The following is a 24300-nucleotide window of genomic DNA, read 5'->3' as shown; positions in this document are numbered from 1 at the left end:
GCAGGCTGTTAGAGGGGCTTGTGACACGAGTGTAGCACAGCAGCCAGGCAGCGGCTGTCCCGCAGGCGTCTGCCTGTTGTAGGATGTCATTCTTACTGTTTGGTCTTGAACGTTACGGTGATCGGTACCTTGTGTTTTTATCTGCACTTCCCCAAAGTGCTCGGTGAAGGTGAAAACCGGGCTGGATGATTTGACTTAGAAAAATGTCTAGAAAGGGCGTTAACAGATGGAAAAACAAGGAGCATGTGAAGCCTGGTTTGTCTGTCATGTTTATTGGTATTTGGAATACTTCTGGAATGTAAAATATTGAAGTAAATATTTTTAGAAATCTTGTTTTATGTCCTGGTTGTCCAAATAGTACTTCTTTGTGATACTTAGGATAAACTGGCAGTTCTGGTGCAGAAGATAATACACATAGATACTCTTTTTAGGAAAACGTAAGTGTTTTCTTACAGATTCACAAGCAGAACCTGCAGGTCATGTTTAAGTAGCCGTACATCTGGGGAATCCAGAGCTCATGTTACCACCTGCCTGACGCGATCTGCCTGGTCCTGTGTTCTCCTGTGGCAGTAGTTTAACCAAGGGACTCCCTGCTGTCCTGATGGGTTGTTGCTTTGGGAAACTGGATTGTAGCTGCCAGTACACAGATGGTCCCCGTCTCACCACGGATAGGTTACTGAAGGAGTTAATATAAGTATGATAAACTAGTGCAAGGTATTTGCCGGTTTGATTTGTCTTTGCAGCTTTGGCTATTATCAGACTAGTAAGGAAATCGGAGTGCCACATGATTTAACTGAAAGTCTTCCTTAGAGTATGTTCTGGCCTATATTGCTGTGTCTTACAGGCCAGCCAGGAACCATAATTCTCTGGGGGCTTCTAATTTGTCAGCAGTGGGTTGATACGCTACAGTGGAGCACTGCAGTTGTGCATGGGCACCCAGCCCCAGGTTTTCAGATGAATTTTGAATATTGTTACTTTACAGGATGTCCAGGTATTTAAAAAATGATAATGAGCACCTATGCATGAGTTCACAAAGACTCTTCCTCTGTGCTGCAGCATGTGTTTTGTCTCGTCCCTCCTCCCCTCTCCCCCTATGTTTGTACATTTTAGTGCATTGGTGCTTAGTAGGGTAAGTGGCTTTCCTTGCTGATGATGCTGCAATCAATATTTTGCTATAAGCTGCAGAAGAGGGAGCTGGAAGCAACAGCATTAAACTAGGGTGACCCAAAAGCCATTGCTAAACATGGCTGGGGGGAGTATCCCTTCCCCCTGCTGCATTGCAGTTTGCATGTAGCACAGTAAAACTATGCCATGCAACAGGGCTTTTACCAGGGGGTAGCTTTTTCTCTTATTTTCTTCTGTACTGCTGAAGCAAGCTGACTCCACAATAAACCTCTAGATTAAACTCTAGTGCCACCTTTCTTTTTCAGCCTTTCCACTCAGTATTGCAAGAAAGAGGGCGCTCAGAGGTACAGGATGAGGGCTGGAAGGAGGGTTACTAGGGGCAGGCTTTGGGAGGAGGAGGAGGGAGGAACCACTCTTCAGTTGGTTATTAATAGCACTGCCACTGTGTTTGGTGCTTCTCATCCGTATTTAATGTGCATCTCGTCCTGTCTTGGAGACTGCTCTCTCAATGGCAGTTGCAGCTGTGCTGAGGGCTTGCAGTGTGCTGCTGGGGAGCGTAGCAGCTGGGGTCCAGCTCCGCCCCTGCTGTTCACCTGGGGGGTTGGACTGCCTTTATTCTGAACGGTAAATGGAAGGGGGGAGATGGAGCCTGGTTCTGTCACTATTACACAAAGTAACAGCTGGCCCTGCAGCCCAGGCAGTGAGACGTGAGGTGTGTGCTCACAGTTGACTATCCACTGTCATCCTTTGAGTGTATCTATTGATCTGTGCTCTTCCCAGACTTGCCCGTTCTGTCACTGGCAGACAAAAAACGCACAAGCATACAGATTTGCAGTTACAGAAGTATGGCGCTGCTGTTGGCCAACATTAAGCTATGGGGACAGTTTAGCTGCCTGCAGATGCCCGTACCTGCATTCTACTGCACTGATACACGTACAGGTCCATGGCACTGCACAGGTTTTGGTACTCCTGTCTTCCTTGTGCAAGGGGCTGTTGTGGTGAAACTGCTGTTGCAAACAGTCAAGTGTGGGTTTTTTTGACAAATTGAACTAGCCCCTAAATGCTGTGCCCTCTCTGCTCCTCCCTCCTCAGCCTGAAGGCTCTTTGGAAGCAGGGCTGGTGATGGAGCCAGAGGTCACTCTGGTTTTACAGATGACAGCAAAGTTATTTCACTTAAGGCACTTGCTGTTATTTGCGATCGCTAGTACCTCAGGCAGTTCAGCTGTAGCAATGCTCAGCATTGCAACTGAGCAGTGTCAAAAGGAAGAAGTAATAGTTCATTATTACTACAGCAGTTCACCACCCTCTTCTGTAGCAGCTTGCTCCCCAGAGCAGTAGTTTGGCTTGAAGTTTCCAAAAGCAGGACTTCCTTCCTGCTGTGCAGCCAAAACTGACTACCTCAAGTAAAGTCTTGGCCAAAATGTAGAAGTGATTTTAAACCAATTTGGGAGCAGCTTCTGATGTCACACGCTGCCTCCAGACTTTACTATTACAGGAAGCGGCCGTGGAGCCAGGGTATTTGTGTGACCATAAAACACTACTGCCAGCATATGGCCTCAGAAAAAAAAACCACTTTGCTTCCTTACACGGAGGATCCTGTTCCTCCTGGGAGATTTGCCATTTGCCCATTTCCCAGAGTGTACTGGAAGCCACCTTACTGCCAGCTAGCAAGCTCTCTGCAAACAAAGTGGGGAAAAAACACAAACCAAAACCCCCTGTTCAATAGTATAGTTGCCAACTCGGTCTTCCAGAGATCAGTGCCATGTTTTGGGACAACAAATACATCAAGACACCACTGTTACTTGGTCTGTTCTCAGGCACTGAGTCTTTATAGAAAGCTGTTCTCACGTTACTGCGTGGTCACAAGCTTTACAATCATACCGATGATCCGGGAGCCACGGGGGCACATGCATAAATCCATGCTGGGATTCTTGATTTTATCTTGCAGCAGCTGGTCCAGTTCACAGCGCAGCTCTTTCACCAGCTCAGCCACCTAACACACAATAAAACACAGAGGCGAGTGTAAGGCTCAAGAAACGCATCATCTCCTGCATTCTAAACGCAAGCGCGGGACTCCCAGGATTATCCCTCCTTTTCCTTACCTGGTGAGAGGCAGCCACAAACCGTATCCATCCATCATCCAGAGAAATGACAAATTCTCCCTTCTGCAGCTGCATGTGCACCTGCCCGCCTCCGAGCAGGATCAGCGGGTACACCGACACCATGCTGCAGTCCCGAATGAACACGCGGCTGGTCTTGATTTTCTCGTGATATACCAGGTAGGGGCTCTCAAAGTGCCTCGTCTGCAACACGTACACAACATCCTCGTTAAAGCGCCACGGCTCTTCCTACCTGCTCGGGCAAACGCCTGCCTGCCTCTGCCACGCAGGCCTCCCCTGCCTCTTACGGCTGCAGAGAACAGCAAACGTGCTTGAAATGCACCTGCTTAACTAACACACTCCCTCTGACCCGTAAGAGCTGCCAATAACTTCGCTAGTTATCCCTTGCTCCTTCCCACTTTGCAGAGAGTAGGTGAGAAACAAGCCACTTCCATTATTAGCTTATTAATATTAGCTTATTAATTAAGCTAGTTGCCTCAAGGCCCCATGTTCTCCATTTCATGCTAAGGACGTTTTCATATGTGATTTTGTTACGCTCTTTAAAAGCAAGAGTGATCAACAGTTCAAAGCCTTTGTAACCCAAGTATGTGGTCAATGGTTAAAAAAACCCCACTTTCTTAAAGCAAATAATTATATTCTGCAAAAGGCAATGAATCATCAAATATGGAGACAGTTCAAGAGACAAATATTACCTATATCATGGCAGAGAAAGAAGAGCTTTTATCTAAGTATTAGCTATTAAGCTGGAAAGGAAATTAACTTCTGAGTTTGAGGACCCATGAAGAAACAAACCAGAGCATATGCCTGAATTATTTACCAATAAATGATATTTCAGCTGAAGGAACAAAGCCTGGGGAGGGGTGGCGGGGAGAAGCCGTCTGCATGTACGCAGGTGCTCCATACGTGCATGCGATCTCGGGCAGTACTGGGGCGAAGCCGGGGAGCACTGCGACCCCAACATCTTTGTGTGCAGCTTTGCAGAGGCAGCTTAAGAAAACATGAACTGGGGGTTACTGCATCTGCTAACTCCGCGCCCGAGGCTGGAGTTTAACTGTGCGCCCAAGAGGACACCCTTAACTCAGGAACGCACCATTATTTACAATTTTAACAGGGGACTGTTCAATTATAAAGACTTTTTTTTTTTTTTTAAACATCGATAGGGACCCTCGCTGTCATCTTAACTGCTCAAGCAAAGGTGATTTCTTTTATAAAAAGAGCACGCGTTGCAAAAAATAAAAAAGAATCCTGACCTGATAATTCACAGATGAAGGGTGAATGTGAACATAACCATCATTTTTGGTAACAAACTTCAGCTCTTCCGCTTTTGGTTGCATTTTGACCGCTCCTGTGCTGGTCTTCTGGTATTTGCTCTCTGGCTTTTTCACCTGTGTGGTAAGAGAAAAAAGTTATAAAAATCCACTGTACCAGAAACCTTTTTTAACTTATGTTTTAGTTTTATCAAAGCCAGAAATTCTCAAGTAGTAACATGTCAAGTCACTAGAGACAGGTGCTGCCTGTCACTAGTCACTCTGGGCGCTGCCTAACCATGACCGTTCCTTTGCAACCTCAGCCTTCAAAAAGCTGTAATTCAAAGTAGCTTCTTAAGAACACTTGCTGCTGTCTTCTGCGTGACTTGTCCTGGTTTGAGGTAGAACAGAACCAATTTTCCGTTTTGTAATTTTACTTTTTAGCTGGGCCTCTTCTAACTGACTAAAGTCTGAAATTTAACAGCATATCGTTCAGAAACTGTTCACTCTCAGAGTGATAAGACCCGATTATACCAAGGGATGATACACACAGAGGCTCTTGCTTAGACTTATTGCCGTAACAGCCAAGGTCAGCTCACTTCACTGCTTGCCCCGTTAGAGGGTCGGAAGCAGAAACGCGTAGAAGGGTCCCACCTGTAGGGAGGAGTGGACAGGACAGGCGACCCAAAACTGACCAACAGGGGTATTCCACCCCATCTGCATCACGCTCAGTGTAAAAGCTGAGGGATCAAAAGGTCAGCTCTCTCTTCAGTGGCCAATGTCCGAGGAGGACCCTGTCTGTTTGTCTGCTTTTGATCCTGATCTGAGCATTCCTGACTCCAGACCCATAATCCGGGACTTTCCCTGTGCCTGCTGGTGACGCGATCGTCATCCTGGGAGCTGGATATATTTTGTATATATTGTATACTTTTGAAATTATTATATTTTATTATTATTTATTTATTAGTATTTTCATTAAAGTAGTTTAGTTGTTTTTCTAAACTCGTAAATCTCTTTACCTCTTCCTCTCCTCTCTTTGGGGCGGGGTGGAGGGGGGGCATCTGTCATTCTGATTGGCCAATCCAGCCAAAACCGCGACAGTGACGCTCAAGTCACCCCGGAGGAGCAGCAGCATTCTCAAGCAACACAAAACTGGAGGTCAGCTGCCTGCCTCTAACACTAGCAGCAGAAAGCTTTGGCAAGCTAACCCAGGCTCAAGGCTGCCAAAGCCAGACTGAAAGCGGGCTGTGTGGATACGCTAGAGAGCAGGAGGAGAAACGAAAAAGCATTCTTTTACCTGGACAACATTGGGATACAGCGCAGCACACAACATAGCTGAGATCAGCTTGATGTTCTCCGCATTGGAATTTGCCTGTGAAATTAATGCACGCATTAGGTATTCTGCAGGTAAGTCTATAAACACCTGCTTCTGGAATAACGGAGTTCCTGAAACCGGTTTACTTTTATAGCTGCACTGCGTGCTTTATAGGGGCGGACCAGTTACTGCTCTTGGGTCTCAGGCTACACCTGGGCCGTGTTCCCCCCACTATAATAGAGCAAATTGGCCACCAACTATCTTATAGAATCACCTAGGTTGGAAGGGACCTTTCAGATCATCGAGTCCAACCATCAACCTAATTCTGACAAAAACCATCACTAATCTAAACTATGTCCCTCAGCACCACATCTACCCGTCTTTTAAATACCTCCAGGGATGGTGCCTCAGCCACTTCCCTGGGTGCCGAACCAAACTGTTCCCTAATGTCTGGCTACAAAGTGGCTTGCCCCTGAGAGAAAGCAAGCACAAGTTGTCCCAAAGCACAGCGAGACTCTACAGCTACCAAACCCTTATCAGGTCAGCATGTAGCCCTAGGAGATCTCTGGCTCCAGAGGTACTGCTTTGTGAGGATCGTCTGCAGTGCTGAGACATTTCACTGCCTGCTCTGTAATGTAGTTCTGTTCACGGTTCCCAAAATAAGGTTGGCACTAATCCCAGCATTCAGGCCAGGTCATGAGTCAGACCCGTGCCTTTCCACCACTTGCTGACTCCTGACATGTCAAGTCAGCAGTGTTTCACTGTCCCAAAGGAGCAGGTTTCAGCTCATTTCCACATCCGGGCCTGCGCTTCCTGGGCACGTGAGGCCCCCTGCAATGGAGGCTGGTACCGGCACGTACGGGGAGGAAGAACAGAGCAGGCTGGAGATGACTGTTGCCAGTGTGAGACTACAAAGCCAGGCTGTGGCAAGAAGCCCACCAGTCTAGAGCCCACCTGGCTCCCAGGTGACATGAAAAAAAACCCAGCAGCATTGTTTTGGAGCACTGAAATGCTGTGAATTACCTCTTCTCCTGTGGCATCCAACACGCCATCGCCTCCTTGGGACCACTTCTTCTCAATGTCCCTGGCTCTTAATCCCTCCTTCACAAACCCAATGTCAGAAAGCAGCTCCGTGAATTGCCGTTTGAGGCTGGCAATTTCCTATAAACAGACAACGGGCCGTGATGGGTGCCACGCAGAGCCAGGACAGCCTTCACCAGTTGCTTATTTTCGTCACTAGGACTCAGCCAGTGTCCCAGTGCAAGGCCACAAAAAAACCTGACTTACCTGAAGAACTCTTCCTGACAAAAAGTTCTCCCTGCAGTAGTTGTAGCTTGCCTGAGAACCCTCTTGGATACTTAAACGCCATCCCTAGGTGAGAGGATGGGAAGAAACCTTTAATGAAATCTTTCACCTTGAATTTCAAGTGCATCACAAACCTCTGAGAGCGGCTACTGAATTTTAGCTCACCTTATAGGCCTGGAGAAGAGCCAGGTAGTCGCTGTTCCCTACTGCAAACTCCAGCTTCTTTTTGTTTGCTTCCTCCCTTTTATCCCATGGCGACACCTAGACAGGCAGTAACCGATTAAAGCGTGTTCTTCACCACGCAATTCAGACAAGCCATTGCGAGAGCTGCATGGCATATAATCTTCGGTATTTTCACAGCAGCTCACAGGTCACAATGCAAATTTTCTCCATGGATAAGAGAAAATATGAGGCATTCGAAAGTTCCTAGTCAACAGCAGAGCACCTAAGCCTACTGCCCTCTCTAACCACAGGAGATCCAAAGGTAAATTTGTGTTTGACCAGCTCACAGAAAATATTTCATTTTGGGCAGACCTCCAGCTGCAGAATGCCAAGATTTGTGAAAAACACCATCTGACAAATCTTAGCAAGTTAATGGAGCTGAACCTCCAATGAGAATGTCTATAACAGAGAAGAGCAGAGCGAGTCTAAAATCTGAGAGAGAGAAAAGGCGATAGTAACTCAAGACATTCAAAAAGCCGATTTAAGTTATTCTATAGCAGCATATAGAAACTTATAACACTTGAAGTTAAAATGCTGTATAAAATGCCCAATAAGCATATAGAAAACAATATGCAATTAAATAACTAGAACAAGCTATTTCCAATTCTTGCACAACTATCCTCAATACAAATTATTTGCGCTACTAATGATAGCAATCAAAACTTCAAGAAAGTCTGACTTTTCAGGAAAGTTTGTAAATTGCAAAGGAAGACTAAGAACAGTAAGAGCACCTGTAAGTACAGCAGCTGATTCAAAAAGCCGAAGTGAAAGTGAACACACAAACCAAGATCCAAACTGAACCCTGCATTCACAGCTCAGACACGTCAACTTCATCGTTATCACTGTTGCGTAATTATTTGTAACTGCTTCTTATGCTACCATTCATTTTCAATTTTTACACCAAGTTTGGACAAAATGGACTGACTGTAATTCTTAGCTCAAATCAAAACTAATTATAGAACGATAGAATCACAGAATGGTTTGGGTTGGAAGGGACCTTGAAGATCACCTAGTTTCAACCCCCCTGCCCTGGGCAGGGACACCTCCCACCAGACCAGGCTGCTCAAAGCCCCATCCAGCCTGGCCTTGAACACCTCCAGGGATGGGGCAGCCACAGCTTCCCTGGGCAACCTGGGCCAGTGTCTCACCACCCCCACAGTAAACAATTTCTTCCTAATATTTAATCTAAATCTCCCCTCTTTCAGTTTAAAACTGTTCCCCCTCATCCTATCACTCCACTCCCTGATCAAGAGTCCTTCCCCACCTTTCCTACAGGCCCCCCTTAGGTACTGGGTATCCACTCTGGATAAATTTCCACTGGACTTTTTTTAATGAGCGCTGCATTATCGTATCTACAAAGTATGCTAAAAAGGAGAATTAAATTCCTCAAGTGTAGTACGTTGCGAGTTACAACAGCATTTTGCTGCTGCATGAAAACACACTGCTTTCAAATCGGGATACACGGTTAAGAATACTCACAAAAGGTGATTTAAAGGCCAGACTGGCTGCTATAGTTAGTGCAGGATCCAGGCAGCGGAAGATGGTGCCAAACAGCATGAGCTTGCCAATCCTGACATCAACAGGCAGCGAAGCCAAGTGATATCCCAGAGGAGTGAGCTTTTCGTCTGGAGTCAATGCTCCTAAGTCTTGCAGTCGCAGCTTTGATGCCCACAAAGACTCAGTTCTAGGGGGCTCAATTAGTCGTGATAAGACAGAGTGAAGACTCTGTGCAGAAAACATCTCCAGAATCTTAATTCTTAAGAAGGGGGAAAAAAAATTAAGAAAGAAAAAAAAGCACCTTAGTTCCATACACAGGACAAAAAAGCAAGCTTTTATAAATACAACATAAAACAAAAAACAACGGAAAACATGCTTCTAAGAACATGCTCCCTAGAAGAGGCCTGTAACACGTTATTTCAAGTCAGGAAGCAATGTGAAAAAATAGCTGGGGGGCAGCGTACCTCATCCAATCTCACTGAGTCCTTAAGAACAGATTCCTATTTAGCACAATAGGATTTAAAATAAAGTTTTTACGATAAAAAAGATAATAATTGTGTTGTTTCATTTCCTTATTGTACACAGGGGTGCAGAGTGTGCAGCAGGGATACGAGGGCCTCTTCATTTAGTATTTGCATGATGGTGGTGCTCGATGCAGGCTGTGGCTTTACTGCACTATGCTGCACAGAAACACCGCAGGAGAGTTTACAGCGTGAAGGGACAAACACCTACCGGGGGTCTGGAGTATAGAAATACAACTGTCTTTCTGGTGAGAAGAGATCTGGGAGACGTATCTTTTTCCTAGGATCAGATGCGAGCTAAGGAATGTGAAGGCAGCCAGGGAGAATAGGTGGCAGATGCAATTGGCGGGGGGTGGGGTGGTGGTGGTGGCAGGGGTGGTGTGTCTAGACGAGGAGGCAATGCGATAGCAAGATCAAAGCAACCAGCCAACAGAGCCTTAGATCTCCAGAGCAAGTTTCTTGGTTTCACAATGTGAGAAAACACTGAGGAAACTAAACACCTTGGCCATGGCATTCCAGGTGCTCCCTGCAGTGGAGGAAGGACATTCTGCATCAACCGCTTTTTCAGGCAATACAGGAACAACAGCTCACCTTAGACAAAGCTGCTCCAAGGGCACTCTTTGTATTTCTGGTAACTGTTCTTTTATAAGCTGATGGTTATAGTGATGGCTACTGAAAAGATGAAAGCAGACACCTGAGGCTACACGGCCTGCTCGCCCTTTCCTCTGCAGAGCATTGGCCTTGGACACAAATGTGTCTTCCAGACTTTCCATTCCTTTGCTTGGGTCGTACCTACAGAAGAGCAAGAAACAGGCTTATATTCAGGAGTGCAGAGTGAACAGGCTGGAGGTCAAGCAGGTAGATGCTGCCAACTTCTGTATGGACATAATTCCCACCCCCTTCAGTTGAATCTGAGTCTAGACTGGCTTCCTCCACCTTGGAGCAGCTTTCTGCAAATCAAGTTCCTTCAAGTTTTTCCCAGCTCTTTGGAAAGCTAAAGTATGCAGCCCAAGGCATAGAGCAGTTTCCCAGATCACAAAGCCCTGAGCAATGAATCCCAGTACCTTTTCTCTTTCATTTTTCCAGAATCAATCACATAGACCACATCATCAATGGTGACAGATGTTTCTGCAATGTTTGTAGAAATGATGATTTTGATAACTCCTGCAGGAGGCCTGAGGAACACAGACTGCTGTTCTTCACTAGACAGTGAAGAATGAAGGGGATAAACCACACACCTGTAAGGACAATATGACAGCATGCTCAGTCCATCTCCAGCCTTTCCCCTCTTGGGAACAATCCGCCTGTGCACGCTTTTGCCCCACTGGTACCATGCACTGACTACAGCCACTCAAAGCACTATAAAACCAGCAAACTTCTCTGCCATATTACCTTTAAGACACAGAATCATGGAATCATTTACATTGGAAAAGACCTTTAAGATCATTGAGTCCAGCCATTAACCTAGCACTGCCAAGTCCACCACTGAACCATGTCCTTAAGTGCCTCATCTACACCTTTTTGAGTGTACATCTTTTAAATACCTCCAGGGATGGTGACTCAACCACTTCCCTAGGCAGCCTGTTCCAAGGCTTGATAACCCTTTCAGTCAGGACATTTTCCCCAATATCCAATCTGAACCTCCCCTGGCGCAACTTGAGGCCATTTCCTCTTGTCCTATCACTTGTTACCTGGGAGAAGAGACCAACTCCCATCACGGTACACCCTCCTTTCAGTTGTAGAGAGTGAGAAAGTCTCCCCTCAGCCTCCTTTTCTCCAGGCTGAACAATGCCAGCTCCCTCAGCCGCTCCTCATAAGACTTGTGCTCCAACACCTCAATGTCTTTCTTGTAGAGAAGGGCCCAAAACGGGACACAATATTTGAGGTGGGGCCTCACCAGTGACCAATACAGGGGGACAATCACGGCCCTCGTCCTGCTGGCCACATTATTTCTGATGTACGTAAGGTGGCAAAGTTTACAGAAGGGGCAGGTCTCAGAACAGAGTTGTCTCTTCTGAAGAGTCTAGAATCTGCCATTTATAACGCCAGACTGGAAGAAATCACTCCAGCTAACCTTGCCATGGACATCTGTGTGAAAACTCTTTAGTCAAGGAGATTCAATTACATCCCCACGTAACAATCTAAGGCCAAAAGAGAGACAACTGAATGTGTCTCAGCAAACATTCTGAAACAGAATTAAGGGTCGAGGTGAAGTTTTCAACAGTCCAGTGGATCATGCAGAGCGCAAAATGGAGAACATTCATGACTAGGGTCTCCAAGAACTTCAACAACTAACCTTCCTGAGTTGAGGAGAAAAAACAAAAAGAGCAAGCCAATAAGATACTGGAAAACAATTACTTTGACTAGAGTCAAGACCTTTATATCACAAGCTGTCTCACACATTTAATAACCTTTATTTATCCCTAGATAAAGACAGGCTTTGTGCAGGAAGCTACTCTTTATTTATGGGTAAAGACCAATAGTTTTGGAGCTTTTCTGCCTTACCTCTTGCTGTGCCTGTTGTTAAAAAGAGCATTAGACTGGAGCTGCTCATAAAGCATCTTGATTTCTGCTAGACCAGGCAAAAATATCAACACAGCACCTATATAAGTAGATAAAAAAAAATAAAATCACTCAACAGAAAGGACAGCATGGTAACTTATCAGTGTGCAGAAGGGCCCAAGTCAAAACTCCAGCTCTGTTTTGCAATTATTGTACAAAAAACACACAGGCTGCAACAGTCCCTCACCAAAGACTTCCAAAGTAGACAATTCTCTCACCTTCCCCATCCCACGTCTATCAAGGGCTCTGTTACTCGTCTAGAACTTTTTCTTTTTTTTTTTCAAAAATAATCAGTAACCACAGAAACTTTGCATGCAAAACATTAGCTTTGGGCTGTCTATAAGCGCGCAGCTGCCATCAATCTACTTTTGTTTATCTCTCAAAGACAATGGAATTACCTGGGGGGTATGAATGTCTGCCAGCAACTATCCACTCCAGCAAGGCTTCAATTAATTCCAGATTAACTTTGTCCAAGTCCATGACAGACATTGTTTTCAACACTGTCTTGTTAACTCCTGGGGAAAAGGAAATAAAACACACAGTAAGTCTACCTCTTGTAAAAAATATCTGCTGTATCCACTGAACCAGCATAGCTGTACAACCAACCACACCTTGGTTTAAACAGCATCTGGCTTAGACAAGACAGAGGTGGCTCCGTAAGTGAACCAATGCATCACATTCCCCTTTCCATGCTTCCCTTTGTTTCAGCTCTTCCTTTCTCATGCCTTACTGGGGCTCACACCTGCCCCGTGCGAAGCCTAGACCAAGATTCATTTACTAGCAGGACAACATGCACACATACGAGCAGTAAGAGGAGCCGAAAGCTTTTATATGGCCATTTACAGGTACCGCCAGGTCTACCTTCTCAAGCTCTCTCTTCTCCGTTCCAACGTTTCTTACATCAACTCAAGAAGATAGACAGATTCCTTTACTCCTCTGAGATGGCAACTGTTTAGCAGGAATCTGAAGTTTTTAAGCAACGGCTTAAATACCACTCAATTGAGCAATGGCTTAATACCACTGAGGAGCTCACCATAAGGGTGTGCAGGGAGGAACCCTTCAGGACTAAGCACAAGGAGGATTTTGATGATGACAAAGTGGGAAGTTCATAGGAAGGTCTGCCCCTCTTATTAAGCCATTCACAGAGTGATTGAATTTCTCAAAGGCGGCTTGTCTTCTTTGAGAAGTAACCTCCTTGAAGTGGGCAGATACATGCTGTGCTTTAAGTAAAGCTGCTCCAGCAAGAACACACACAGAGAAGAAAGTGGAATTAACAAGGCATCTGAAAAGGGACGGAAAGAGATACTAGCTGAAAACTGTCCACTTTCAGACACTAAGAACTGTTTTCAGCCAAGATGTCTGTTCTAGTTTAAGAGAACAATGGGTTCTTTTTTTTTTTTTCTTCTTTAAGCTGCCAGGTTTCTGATCTCATCTAGAAGTAGTGACCTGCTTAACTTCGCAAGTACAAAACTCTAAATTATATACATGCATTAAACATACAATATTATATGCTAACATACCACGTTGGCTGGCAAGTGTTATATGCCAATTTATCAGCTTTAAGAAGGAGCTCACCTTTATATCGTGTAAGCAGCTGCTTCAGAGTTAATTTTTGGTCTGGATCTGAATCTCTGACACCTGTGTCGGTGCCTTCCAAAATGCCAGCACGTCTCAAGTCCTCCTCTACTTCTTCAAATGCAGTTCTTTTGTGTCTTCCATTTTGTTTGCTTTCTTGCTTTGTCTTGCGCCTGTAGGGACTACTGTCCTCTAAAACGTACCTGAACAGCAGAACATTCAGTGTCACGGAAAGAAGCCTAACAGTCTCCTTCTAATAATTAGCTACAGAGAGGGTATCAAAAGTTTTTATATGTAAATCTGAGAGGAACTTTGTATAGCGGCCTGCAAACCCAATAACAGTATCAAAGCCAAGGTGTCCTTCCATACTAGGGTGTTAGCCTTTTAAAAACTATGATGCAAAAGACTAGGACTGCAAACTTGATCTTGACAGCTAAGTGGGCAGCTCAGAGGAACGACCCGCAAGTAATTTACAGTAGCTGATCAATATACTATCTGGAATGTCTGAGCTGCTGTGACTCCTCAGTAACAACAAAAGTTAACAGGAATCTGTTAACTGAACTGCAAGGAAGGGCTTACAAAAAGGAATTGTTTGGTATCTTGCATTTTTCACCTTCAGTGCTGAAATCTACCTTCAAATTTCTTCTGCTTGCCAACGTCTAACCATCACTGAAATAAGTAAAGCACGAGCACTGACAAACTCTTCATGGCATAGCTCACCTTTTCTTGAGTACTTATGTGTTACCTAACGCAGAAAGGCTTGTTTTGGCATGAGATCCAAGACCCCACTGCAGTATAGGAAGTATGGTTTAAAGACAGTGCTTTAGTAGAACTCCAAGACTGCAGGTGATGGGGGAGATCTGGGAGGATTTCATTTTTAAATTCATGCACAGAACCACTGCAGTCTCAAGGTCAACAGTGCAACCTCAAAGGCCAAATACATCTCAGAATGTTTAGCAAATTCATACCTTGTCATTGCAATCACATCTTCCAGAAAAAACTGATCCACAGGAAATGTTCGACCTAAAAGGAAACATGAGAACACAACACGCAGAAAAGAGGAAAAAAGACAGAAGATGGTTATCATTTCACACAGGTTATTATGTCATACACTGTCTTCACAGCTCTCACCTACACTGCACTCTTCAACACAATTTCTCTCTAGGACAAACAGTGGATGTTTTCCAAGCCTGGTTTGGTAACATGCACTTACACAGTCAGAGAAGGGCTGAGACACTTAGGGGAACATACCCATGAGGCTATGTATTTCTTTCGTGCTCCATGTAATAACTTAGCAATTTAAAAGGCACATTTGGCTAAATGCGTACGCATCCAACTCCATCCTCTCACTGCTGCTTTTTCACAAGGATAGAGGAGAGTCTTCAGCTGTGGTGAAACTAGCTCAGGGAACCACGGTATGCACACCGTGTCATTTTTGGTTTGGGGGAAGGAAATTCTGCTGGTATAGAGAACAGCACAAAAAAAGCTTCATTTCCAAGTCTTCTCTCTCTCAAATCCCATTGGTCTTTCCTTCTAAGCCCTTGGAATCATAGTTCTGGTATAAATCCTCGTCTTGCCACTTCGCAAATTAGCCCTTTGCACTTGTATCGAGAAACACTTCGCAAGCAGAAACACTGAAAACAAACCCCTAAAACAATGAATGTGACAAGATAGTAAAAATGAATGGTTTTCACCTGGTATGTTAATAATTGGACAGGAGTGAAAGTATTGAGAAAAAAGCTCTGCATTCAAGGTGGCACTCATTAGTATAATGCGCAGGTCTGGCCTCTGAACCATTATATCCTTCAAAACCAGCAGCAAGAAGTCACTGAAGAAAACAAGCAAAAATACATTTGAATTTCTTCAGTGTTGACTTTCAGAGTTTCCTTTTTTCTCCCCATTCTGTCCACCTTCCTGGTGTTTTCAATAGCACAGCGATACCATCACGGTAGCATGAGCTTCTCAGAATGGCTGGAGGCTAATAATGCAGTAAATTAATGGAAGGCAACCTGCTTACTTTTTGGTTGTCCCTTACTAGAGTCTCAGGATCACTTGGCGAATTCATTTAAGCAACAAAAAGCTCTTATAAATTAATTACATTATATAAATTAATATACATTAATAACATTAATGAAAACACAAGAACAGTAGATAACAAGTTAACTCAAAGTAACAGATGAGTCCTTTTTGCTCCTCTTCCTCACTGTAAGAGTTATTCAAACTTACCCATTCTTCCCTGCTCGCTGTATTCTTCCCTACATATTTATAGCTTTCGTGGCATGCCTAGAAGACTGGCTTGAAGTTATTTTACATGAGAAGGAAGAAGAATCCTTGAGACATAAAAGCCCTTTTATAAGGCTAAAATATAATCTGAGCTGTAGAATATCGGGTCGCATTCAAAGCCTCCCAGAAACCCACTGCACTGCAGCGTTTCACAAGGAAAACCTCAAAGAAATGATCCTTGCCACTTAGTTTACAGAGATACTGACAGACATTATCTTTTGCCTGGCATCAGCAGGTAAGTGGGGTAAAACTATAGGAGGCTGGAGCAGGATAGGATGAGACTGTCTAGAACTAGTAAAATCTGTAGATTGGAAGAAAACGTGTGCGCTTGTCCCTTGCCGGTGCTCTGCTGAAGCCTGCATCAGGAGAAATAACTTCCAAAAGGGCTCATAAAGAATTAGAGTATTCAGTAAAAGCTAAAACAAGGGAAGAATAAGAGCCTTAACCTAGTTAAGAAGTTACTTAACCCTTCAGCCACATTCAAAACCTCTTATCAACACCACTGCATGTAATGGCAGATTGGAGGCACAGAAATTTAAGAGAGATGGACTTTCTTTGCAAGCTGCTGCAACACAACTTCTTACTGCCCAAAGACAAGAACCTAAAATCAGACTCCTTCCACCATCCTCCATTACTGCCCCAGGATCAACGAGCCTGACTTCAGTTACTGGCACCTTAGTCACCTTTATCCTTCTGACTAAGTTTCTTCATTTTGCTTATGGGACAAGAGATTATTTACCTTTCTTCTGTTCTTTCGTGAACTTCATCAACAATAACATGTGTGATTCCCTGCAAAGTCAGATCTCCTTCCAGCCTTCTCAACAGCACACCAGTAGTGCAGTACAAGAGTCGGGTAGCTGAGGACTTGAACGGTAAGACAAAGCATTCAGTTGACTTTGTGCAGCTTAACACAGTGCAAAGAGAACATGAGTTGCTGTAAATAAATCATTTGGTTTCAGCTGAGTGGCAGGTTTGACAGAAAGGGAAAAAGCAACCCCTGCTGGAGATGGGCAGAACAATTCGTCTTCGATTAAAACTTAAGAGCATCTCCTTCTTACCAAGGGGCATTGCTAGCTACAAGGGGTAAACAAAAAATCTGAACTGTTTTTCCTGTGGATGTTACTTTCTGATAAACAACTCAGATCCCTGTTCCTAGAAAGACTTACTAAATCTATTTTTTCACAAAATTCTTGGAAAAATCAATCAGCTGCAATTTAGACAAAATTTCTCTTCCAAGACAGCAGTCTGAATTCAACCCCCCTTTCTAGCTGACTGAAGTTGTACCCTTCAGTCTCTACTTGGGACACAAATGGAAATGGAGACAAGCGGAAATGAAGTCAGTAGTCTTCCAGAGGACAGAAACATTACTCATACTCTCAGCCCCCTTCACCCGTCTCAACAGAAAGAAAAACATCAATACAAGATATAGTGCTGCACTCTCACTCCGTAAAGTGGACTGAGCGACTTGAGAAGAAATAAAGTATAGAATATATTTCATAATATAATACAGAATATAGGTTATCTCACTGTATGGCAGATATAGGGCAGAGATTCTGTATGCTATAAAAGCACTAAGCACATTTTAATAGAACTAAATGAAAACCAACAAGCAAAGCATACATACCTTTACACTTTCTAGACGGATCTGATATCCAACAGTGTGTCCAATCCTTTCTGTTCTTTCTTTGGCTACACGTTCAGCCACAGAAATGGCAGAGATCCTGCGAGGCTGAGTGCAGATGATGTTTGCAACTCTGCTTGGAGATCCTTGCAATGAAGCATCCAAAATAAACTGAGGAATCTGAGTGGTTTTCCCACATCTGCATAACAAAACCAGGGATAAATTTAAAAAAAAAAAAAACACAACACCTTCCACCCATATAAATTAAGATGACTGTATTCCACTAAAAATTTGCTTTGTTTCATTAGTGTCATCCTCCACATGAAGTTCACCTAGGACTGCTGTCACTGGCCACAGATGGACCATGACCCCAACGTTTTCAGGACATGAATACATATTTCACATTCTTCTGTGCATACGTTCATACATAAGTCTGTATGTGCAATCACACTCTTACCCCGTCATGCCGCTCACAACAAGAACTTGGTGGCTCTTCAGCAAATCAAGAATTGTTTCTCTCTCTTGCCATGCAGGGAGCTTCTGTCTTTCATACAACATGGACTGGAAGTGCCTAGAAGACTGATGCACGAAAACAGACAGCATGGCAGTAAGAACACCACTGGAGTGGAACAGAACCATTTGAAACAGCAGCCTGTGGCTTAAATATTTGTTTCTCTAAAGTAAGCATGAAAACAGATATTCTGTTCTGTACATTATACCTTTTTCAGCCGAAATTGTGTGCAGATTTTAACATTTTCATTATATAGAGACTTTGCCTGCACATCATACTTTTTGGAAAGCTTTTTCTTGAGATGGACATAACTCTCGTTCTCCACAACAACTTGTTCAGGCTCATTTTCCTCCTCCTCTTCTGCCGCCACCTCTTCTTCCTGAGGCTCTGACACTGTTGAGGCTTGAGACAGAGAATGTACAGTTAGGTATTCTTGTTACTAAGGAAGAGGAGCTCATCAGCACTGAAGCGACACATGTTCCAGGAGCATTCTCAACAAAGAGCCTTGTTAGACTGGAGCTGAGGACCTGCAGGACTGTTTTTGCCATGTATTTAGTTCAACACTACCAGCAAACCTCCCCTCACCCTAACAAACAAACCACAACTTCTCCAGCTCCAACCCACTTGTCACTACCCCTGCACCAGCTGTGCTCTGCAACACCATGGCCTGGGTGGCCACACGGTGAACCGGACTGGTAACTGGTTTGCCTTCCTGAATGATTTTCATGTGTCTCAGCTCCCCTCTCGAATGCACCACACGACCACTTCTGTGGAGCACAAGACTGTGATGGCAACTCCTGCTTAAATTAATTAAAACTACACTGTAACATTAAGTGTTAAGCCATTGCCAAGTACTTTTAAATCAAGGCTGAAACTGGACCAGGTACTTTGGTTCCTCCTGCCTATCGATTGAGGTGGGATTTGCTCAGACTGTAAGCCATCCCTTGAAAGTTTTAAGGCTACATTTATCTAAACAAGGTATTTTATAACACAAGGAAAAAAAACATACAGAAGATCTGATTTCAATTTCTGGAACAAGCTGTCTTTCTGTTAAAAAAATGGAATAATTTGTTTCGCTACAACAAAAAAATAGGCTGTCACTATTTAGGTGCTCTAAAATGCAAAGCAGTTGTTCTTGAGAACTCTCTTGAAGAAAGTTTGCTTTAGATAAAACAGTTTTAGAATTAAGAGCTTGAAGGTCATCTATGCCACAGAGTTGCTGTCGCCCTGCCGTAAGTGACACAGTCTGAACTCTGTGAAACCCTGTGAAATCAACTTAGTTGCAATCGCATGCAAAAAAAGGAACAACACCTTGAACAAAATTATAGAACCACTTGCAACATTTAGTTAGCCTTAAATCCATCTTTACAAAAATCAATTTTGAGGAGGTGTTGGTAACTTTAAGTAATTTTCTTTTTTAAAAAAAGATGTTTCTGAATTTATAAGTAGCAGATGCACCAAAGCTTGCAAACAACCTTCCCTGCTCCCCTTTCAAGCACCCTTCTCTAGTCAATTTTGTTGAGTTCCCACCACATATCTCAATGGCTTTTTATTGATTGTGTGGGAATAGGCATCATTCACTCTGCCAACCCACACTCATTAGCTCTGTGCTCCTTTAACTCGGTTCTTGCCAGCAGAAAACCTCTCTGCTGCAGCTTTATTATGGAAGGAACTTCCCGAGGCACAGACAAGTTACGGATCTGGCTCACCACATGACCTTAATCTCCAGAAATAGATTTGGAACAGATACTTGAATTGGGTGCTCTGCCTTCTCTTTTTTTTTTTTTTTTTTAAAAAATCTTTTTGACTGTTCTTAGCCCAGAAACCATAAAGGGAAGTTTGGTGTACCTTCGGATATTCGATTTGAACCAGACGTACTCTCTGTCTGTAGCTTTACCGAAGGTGTTGCCAGCAGGGACATAGGAGGAACACTGTACTTGTGGTGAGTATTTTTAAGTAACTCGCTTATTTCAGATTCATCTTCTAAGCAAGTCACTAAGGTGTACACCACTGGTTCATGAGACTCTGCAGCTATCAAGGCCTTTCCAAAGAGGAATTCAGCAATGTGTAAACGACAAGCAAGAGGTAGATTCTCATCGGTGGAATAAAATGCCACAAGAGGTGCCTGGAGTGGATACTTGTTTTCTTCAGGAAATCTTACTTCGAGTTCATATACAGGACCATCACTGTTAGCTCTGAGATGAGCATCATCGACAGGGTTCCTGGCTGGTTTTAGTGGGTGGTTTGGAGGGAACTCATGTCCGAATCTGCATTTTGAACCAAACCTGCAGGCTCCTTGGAGATAAAATTTACATATTTCCTTTGAAGTCTGCTTTGCTGTGTCCTTAGTACAACCACCCTTTTGTTTAGATTTGCTGAACTTGTTTGCTAGGTACTCCAATTCCAAACTAAAAGTCCAAACTCGATTTTGAATTCTTTCTACAAATTTTTCTCCATAGATTGACCGGAGGGCAAAAGCCTCTTCTTGTCTCTGTTCTAAACATTCTTCTTGACTGGCTTCAGCAGCTGTTGCAGAAACCTGCATCTTCTCTCCATATTTGTCAGTAAAGCACTGCAATAGCAAATACTCCAAGGATGCCCCAATGTTACCATTGCAGGATCTCAGCACTGTCCTACAACGCTCGCTGTCAAAACCATACCTGCAACAAAGCAGAGACAACATGGCAACGAGTGACAGAGACTTGTATGAAACAAAATAACCACAGATCTGCTTGATTAGGCTTACAGTAAGGAAGCACGTACGGCATGAGATACTATTAGTATTACTGGGGGAAAAAAAACCCATACCAAAATATTTATGCTATTTTGAATGACAGTGGCAGGCAGTAATTTGGTGTCTGTGAAAACTAGTCCGTTGTTTAAAAGGTGACAAATGGGTTTATGTCGCACATAATAGCTACAGGATTAGATTTCCCACTTGAACTACATAAATTAAACTCTTCAAAAAAAAAAAAAGCTGACTCCTGTCACATATAAAACACTCTCAAATAAAGCAAAAATAGTTAATAAATGCTCGTATCTGAGCAAAATGGATGAAGAACACTTACAAGGTTTTGAAACATTAGCTACCTGCAGGAAACACATATATAACAGCAATGGTCCCTGAGCTTTCCCAATATCTGTTTCATTGTCTTGGAGAAAGAACTGAAAATTTACCTGAAAAAAGGCTAGAGTGATCTGTTTTCATAAAAACATTATTTTAAATTAATCTAGTTGAGGATTAATTTGATTTGTAGGAGATATAAACTCATCAGTTCTGCACATAGAGCTTCCCTGGAATCAAGAGGAAATCCACGCACTGAGGGCTTACAGTATTGAGACTAATGATTTACCTCTTCAGGATACAAATTATTCACTGAAAAGAATCACCTGGAGAGTTTGTGCACAGCAAACGAAGACACTTCACTTTCCACAATTCTGTGCTCAGCTGGCTCAGCAGACGACCTTGGTATTATGTCAGAAACTTCCTGATCTGTTGACCAGCATTGTTCATCATCAAGGTAATCAGCTTCGTCATCGTCTTCACCACAACCAGCTACTCTGATAAAAAGAGTTATCAAATTAAAATGAAACAAAATTATACTGTTGAGTAGACACAAAACTCTGTCTCTGCAGTTTTAAACCGTCCATTTAAATGACTCTGATACCCCTTTCCCAGAGTTAATATTGTAGGAGAACAAAGCAGACTCAAAATTACAGGATTTGAGATCAAATAAAAAGTTAAGGGAAAAAAGAATACTGTTTTCATTTCTAACAGTGTGTCTGTTAAAGCGTGCTCATCTGTAAGAGCTAGAAGTAGCGCCTCCATTTAAACTAACTCTGATTCAGGAGCCAGCTCCTGTGCTTGAAGCTCTTGAAGAAGTTCTTTCACTCTTCTCTGATTCTCTGACGTCATGTGTATGGTCTGCAGAGGCATTTTCGCTTCGGGTCTCTGTTTCGTTTGCCCTCCTCTTCTGGCAGGGGCGTTTGATCTAAAAATTAAAATAGAACACAACACTGACTTATTTGCATGGCTCAACTGATCTGTACTGAACTGGGATGTGTTAGGACCCAACTCTGTAGTTCAAAACAGGAAAACCAAAATACAACAAGGCCATCACCTAAGGATTATTCAGTTGGGCTCATTCTTACGTGACCAGGATGTGTACGTCTACATCTGTGCATACACAAGCATGCACATATGTATTTTATCCTATGACAAATCCAAAGTGATTTAATAAACACTTTGCTGGTAAAGCTTTTCTCAGACTACAGTACAACCAAGTATTTCTAAGTCAGATTGGTCAGAATACATTCAGGATACCAGATTAGCTCTAAATTGCTTATTTTCCATGGCCCAGCTTCAGCTTTGTAATACACAAAAATGAACGTCCTGTGTTTATTAGTGTTTTCTGATCAAGGTCGTTCTGAAATTACTTTATGACCAAAGAAGAAAATCAGAGGTTCTAATATTTAAAAAAACCCAAACAACTGTCCTAGCTATAAAACGTTAAAAATGTTAATCAAAAAACACAGGTAAAAACTGCTTCATACCGAAACAGCTTAATCACCCCTTCACTCTTCTGTATATTCAAGGGTGTCCAAAACCAGCCCCAAAGTATCCCAAATATCTCTATGCCAAACCCCTCCAAATTAACAAAAAGACCTGGATTCCAGCCTTGGTTCCTCAAAGAGACAAAAATCATCTCCATTGTCCCAGATTTTGCTTGAACATTTCCTATTTCCACCAAGTTGAGATTTGTTTGAATGGCCACTGCTGCCGCCTCCTCTTCCTCCTGCTCTTCCTCTTCCTCCTCCTCCTCTCCCTCTTCCTCCTCCTCTGTTGGGCTTTCCTCTTCTCCTCCCTGCTGAACTCATGTTCTCTTGCTGAGGAAGGGAAAAAACATAGCCCTTAGTTAGGAAGATTATCTAGCACATTGCAAGTGTCTGGGCACACATTACATTATTTGTTTTATCATGTGACAAGAGAAGATAGCCACTTCAACTGCAGTTGATTACCTGTACGTTAGTGTATTTGTAGGCACCTGAAGCAAAGCACATTCTTCTAGAACACTATTAAACAAGTTCTGTGGTTTTAGAAAATAAAAGAAATATTCCTTACAACTGTTCAACCAAAAACTGCAGGATCTCTGGGAAAAGGATGAGCCTACCAGCAGTGCTGCCTAGTGTGGTAGCTCCAGTTCTGCCACTCTGATGGAATTTTCTTGGACATGGGGGAGCCCAAAGTACAAACCTTCAGGAGAACTTTCGCAGCAGAAAGCAGACAGTGCCCTGCCACTTTTTGACCTGGGAGTTTGCAGGGCTGAGAATAAAAGGTCAAAAATACAGTTTGTTTCCACATTAACCTGCTCCTGATCCATCTCCTTCTGCAAGGAGCTGCCCAGACGGCTGAGCGGTCTGTGGAGCCTGGGCAGGGGAGAGATTAGGGACCTGTCCTGGAAAACAGAAGCCCTCCTCTCCTCCTCACAGCAGGATCTTCACCAGCTCTGACACAAGCTTGTTAGCATTAAGCAGCTGTTGCCAGTGACAGAATGGCTCAACATTTAACACGTGCCCCAGCATCATGCTCCTGCACATGGAAAGCTATTGCAGGGCCAGGGGAGCAGCTGTGGACAGCCTGGCAGGAGCTTACTTCCCAGATCTTCGCACCGGCACCTCCAGAGCCAGGACAGGAACTGCTGCGGCCACGCACGAGTAACAGCCCAAACGAGGGCTTGGAAACAGCAACAGTTTGGGGCTTGGAAAGAAGGAAACTTCCCTTTCTGCGGTAGTTCCCCCCGCTAGAGCTCCACCAGGACAGGGCGGGATTTAACACACCAGCTGACCCTGCTCAAAGCACCCTGGCACAAGCGACGGCGGCTGAGAGGGTGAGCACGGCAGGCGGACATGGACTCGCAGCCGCCTCCGAGCACGCCGTCACACGGGCTCTGTCTCCTTCCCCTCAACACGCAGCATGGAGCTGCGGGCCCAGAACACCTCCGCCTCCCTGCCGACTCCTCCAGCATCCCCCCGCCTCGCACGCCTCTTACGGGGTGTCCCGTCCCCGGCATCCCACGGCCGGGGATCCCCAAACCTCCTCTCCCGGCGCTGCCCCTCCCTCACCGCAGGCTCCCCGTCACCCCCCCGCTCCCGCCCACGGCGTCCGGACGCCATCCCCGCAGCCGCCTTCACGGGCCCGCCCGCGCACCCCTTCCCCCTCCGTCCCCGCTCTCCACGGCGCCATCGCACCCTCCTGGGGACCCCTCCACCCCCCGGGGACTCCCGTGCCTCCCCTCCCCGCTCTCACCCCTCCGCTCCGCACCGGCCCGGCGCAGCGTCCCCTGACCCGGAAACGCTCGTCTTCCCCTTCCGGGTCGCCGGCCTCCCTAGCAACCG

General features: G+C 44.3%; 1 protein-coding gene across 1 annotated transcript; it reads right to left on the bottom strand.

Annotated features, from left to right (window-relative positions):
- Positions 1–61: 61 nt before the first annotated feature.
- Positions 62–24242, bottom strand: DHX57 (DExH-box helicase 57). Its single transcript, XM_054194638.1, has 24 exons — positions 24212–24242; positions 22571–22791; positions 21744–21896; positions 21295–21465; positions 19753–20564; positions 18113–18306; positions 17851–17972; positions 17397–17592; positions 16512–16636; positions 15184–15317; positions 14458–14512; positions 13490–13692; positions 12313–12429; positions 11858–11954; positions 10417–10590; positions 9944–10144; positions 8814–9090; positions 7278–7373; positions 7095–7178; positions 6831–6968; positions 5790–5864; positions 4496–4630; positions 3228–3428; positions 62–3118 (listed from the first exon to the last, which is right to left on the bottom strand). The coding sequence occupies exons 2-24, from the start codon at positions 22780–22782 to the stop codon at positions 2975–2977; spliced, it is 4116 nt and encodes a 1371-aa protein (XP_054050613.1). The 5' UTR covers positions 22783–22791; positions 24212–24242; the 3' UTR covers positions 62–2974.
- Between the last annotated feature and the right edge of the window lie 58 nt (positions 24243–24300).

This window comes from Rissa tridactyla, chromosome 3 (assembly GCF_028500815.1).
Source record: "Rissa tridactyla isolate bRisTri1 chromosome 3, bRisTri1.patW.cur.20221130, whole genome shotgun sequence".
NCBI lineage: Eukaryota > Metazoa > Chordata > Aves > Charadriiformes > Laridae > Rissa > Rissa tridactyla.
Note: the sequence above shows the minus strand (reverse complement) of the source record. Positions and strands in the feature narration are given on the sequence as shown.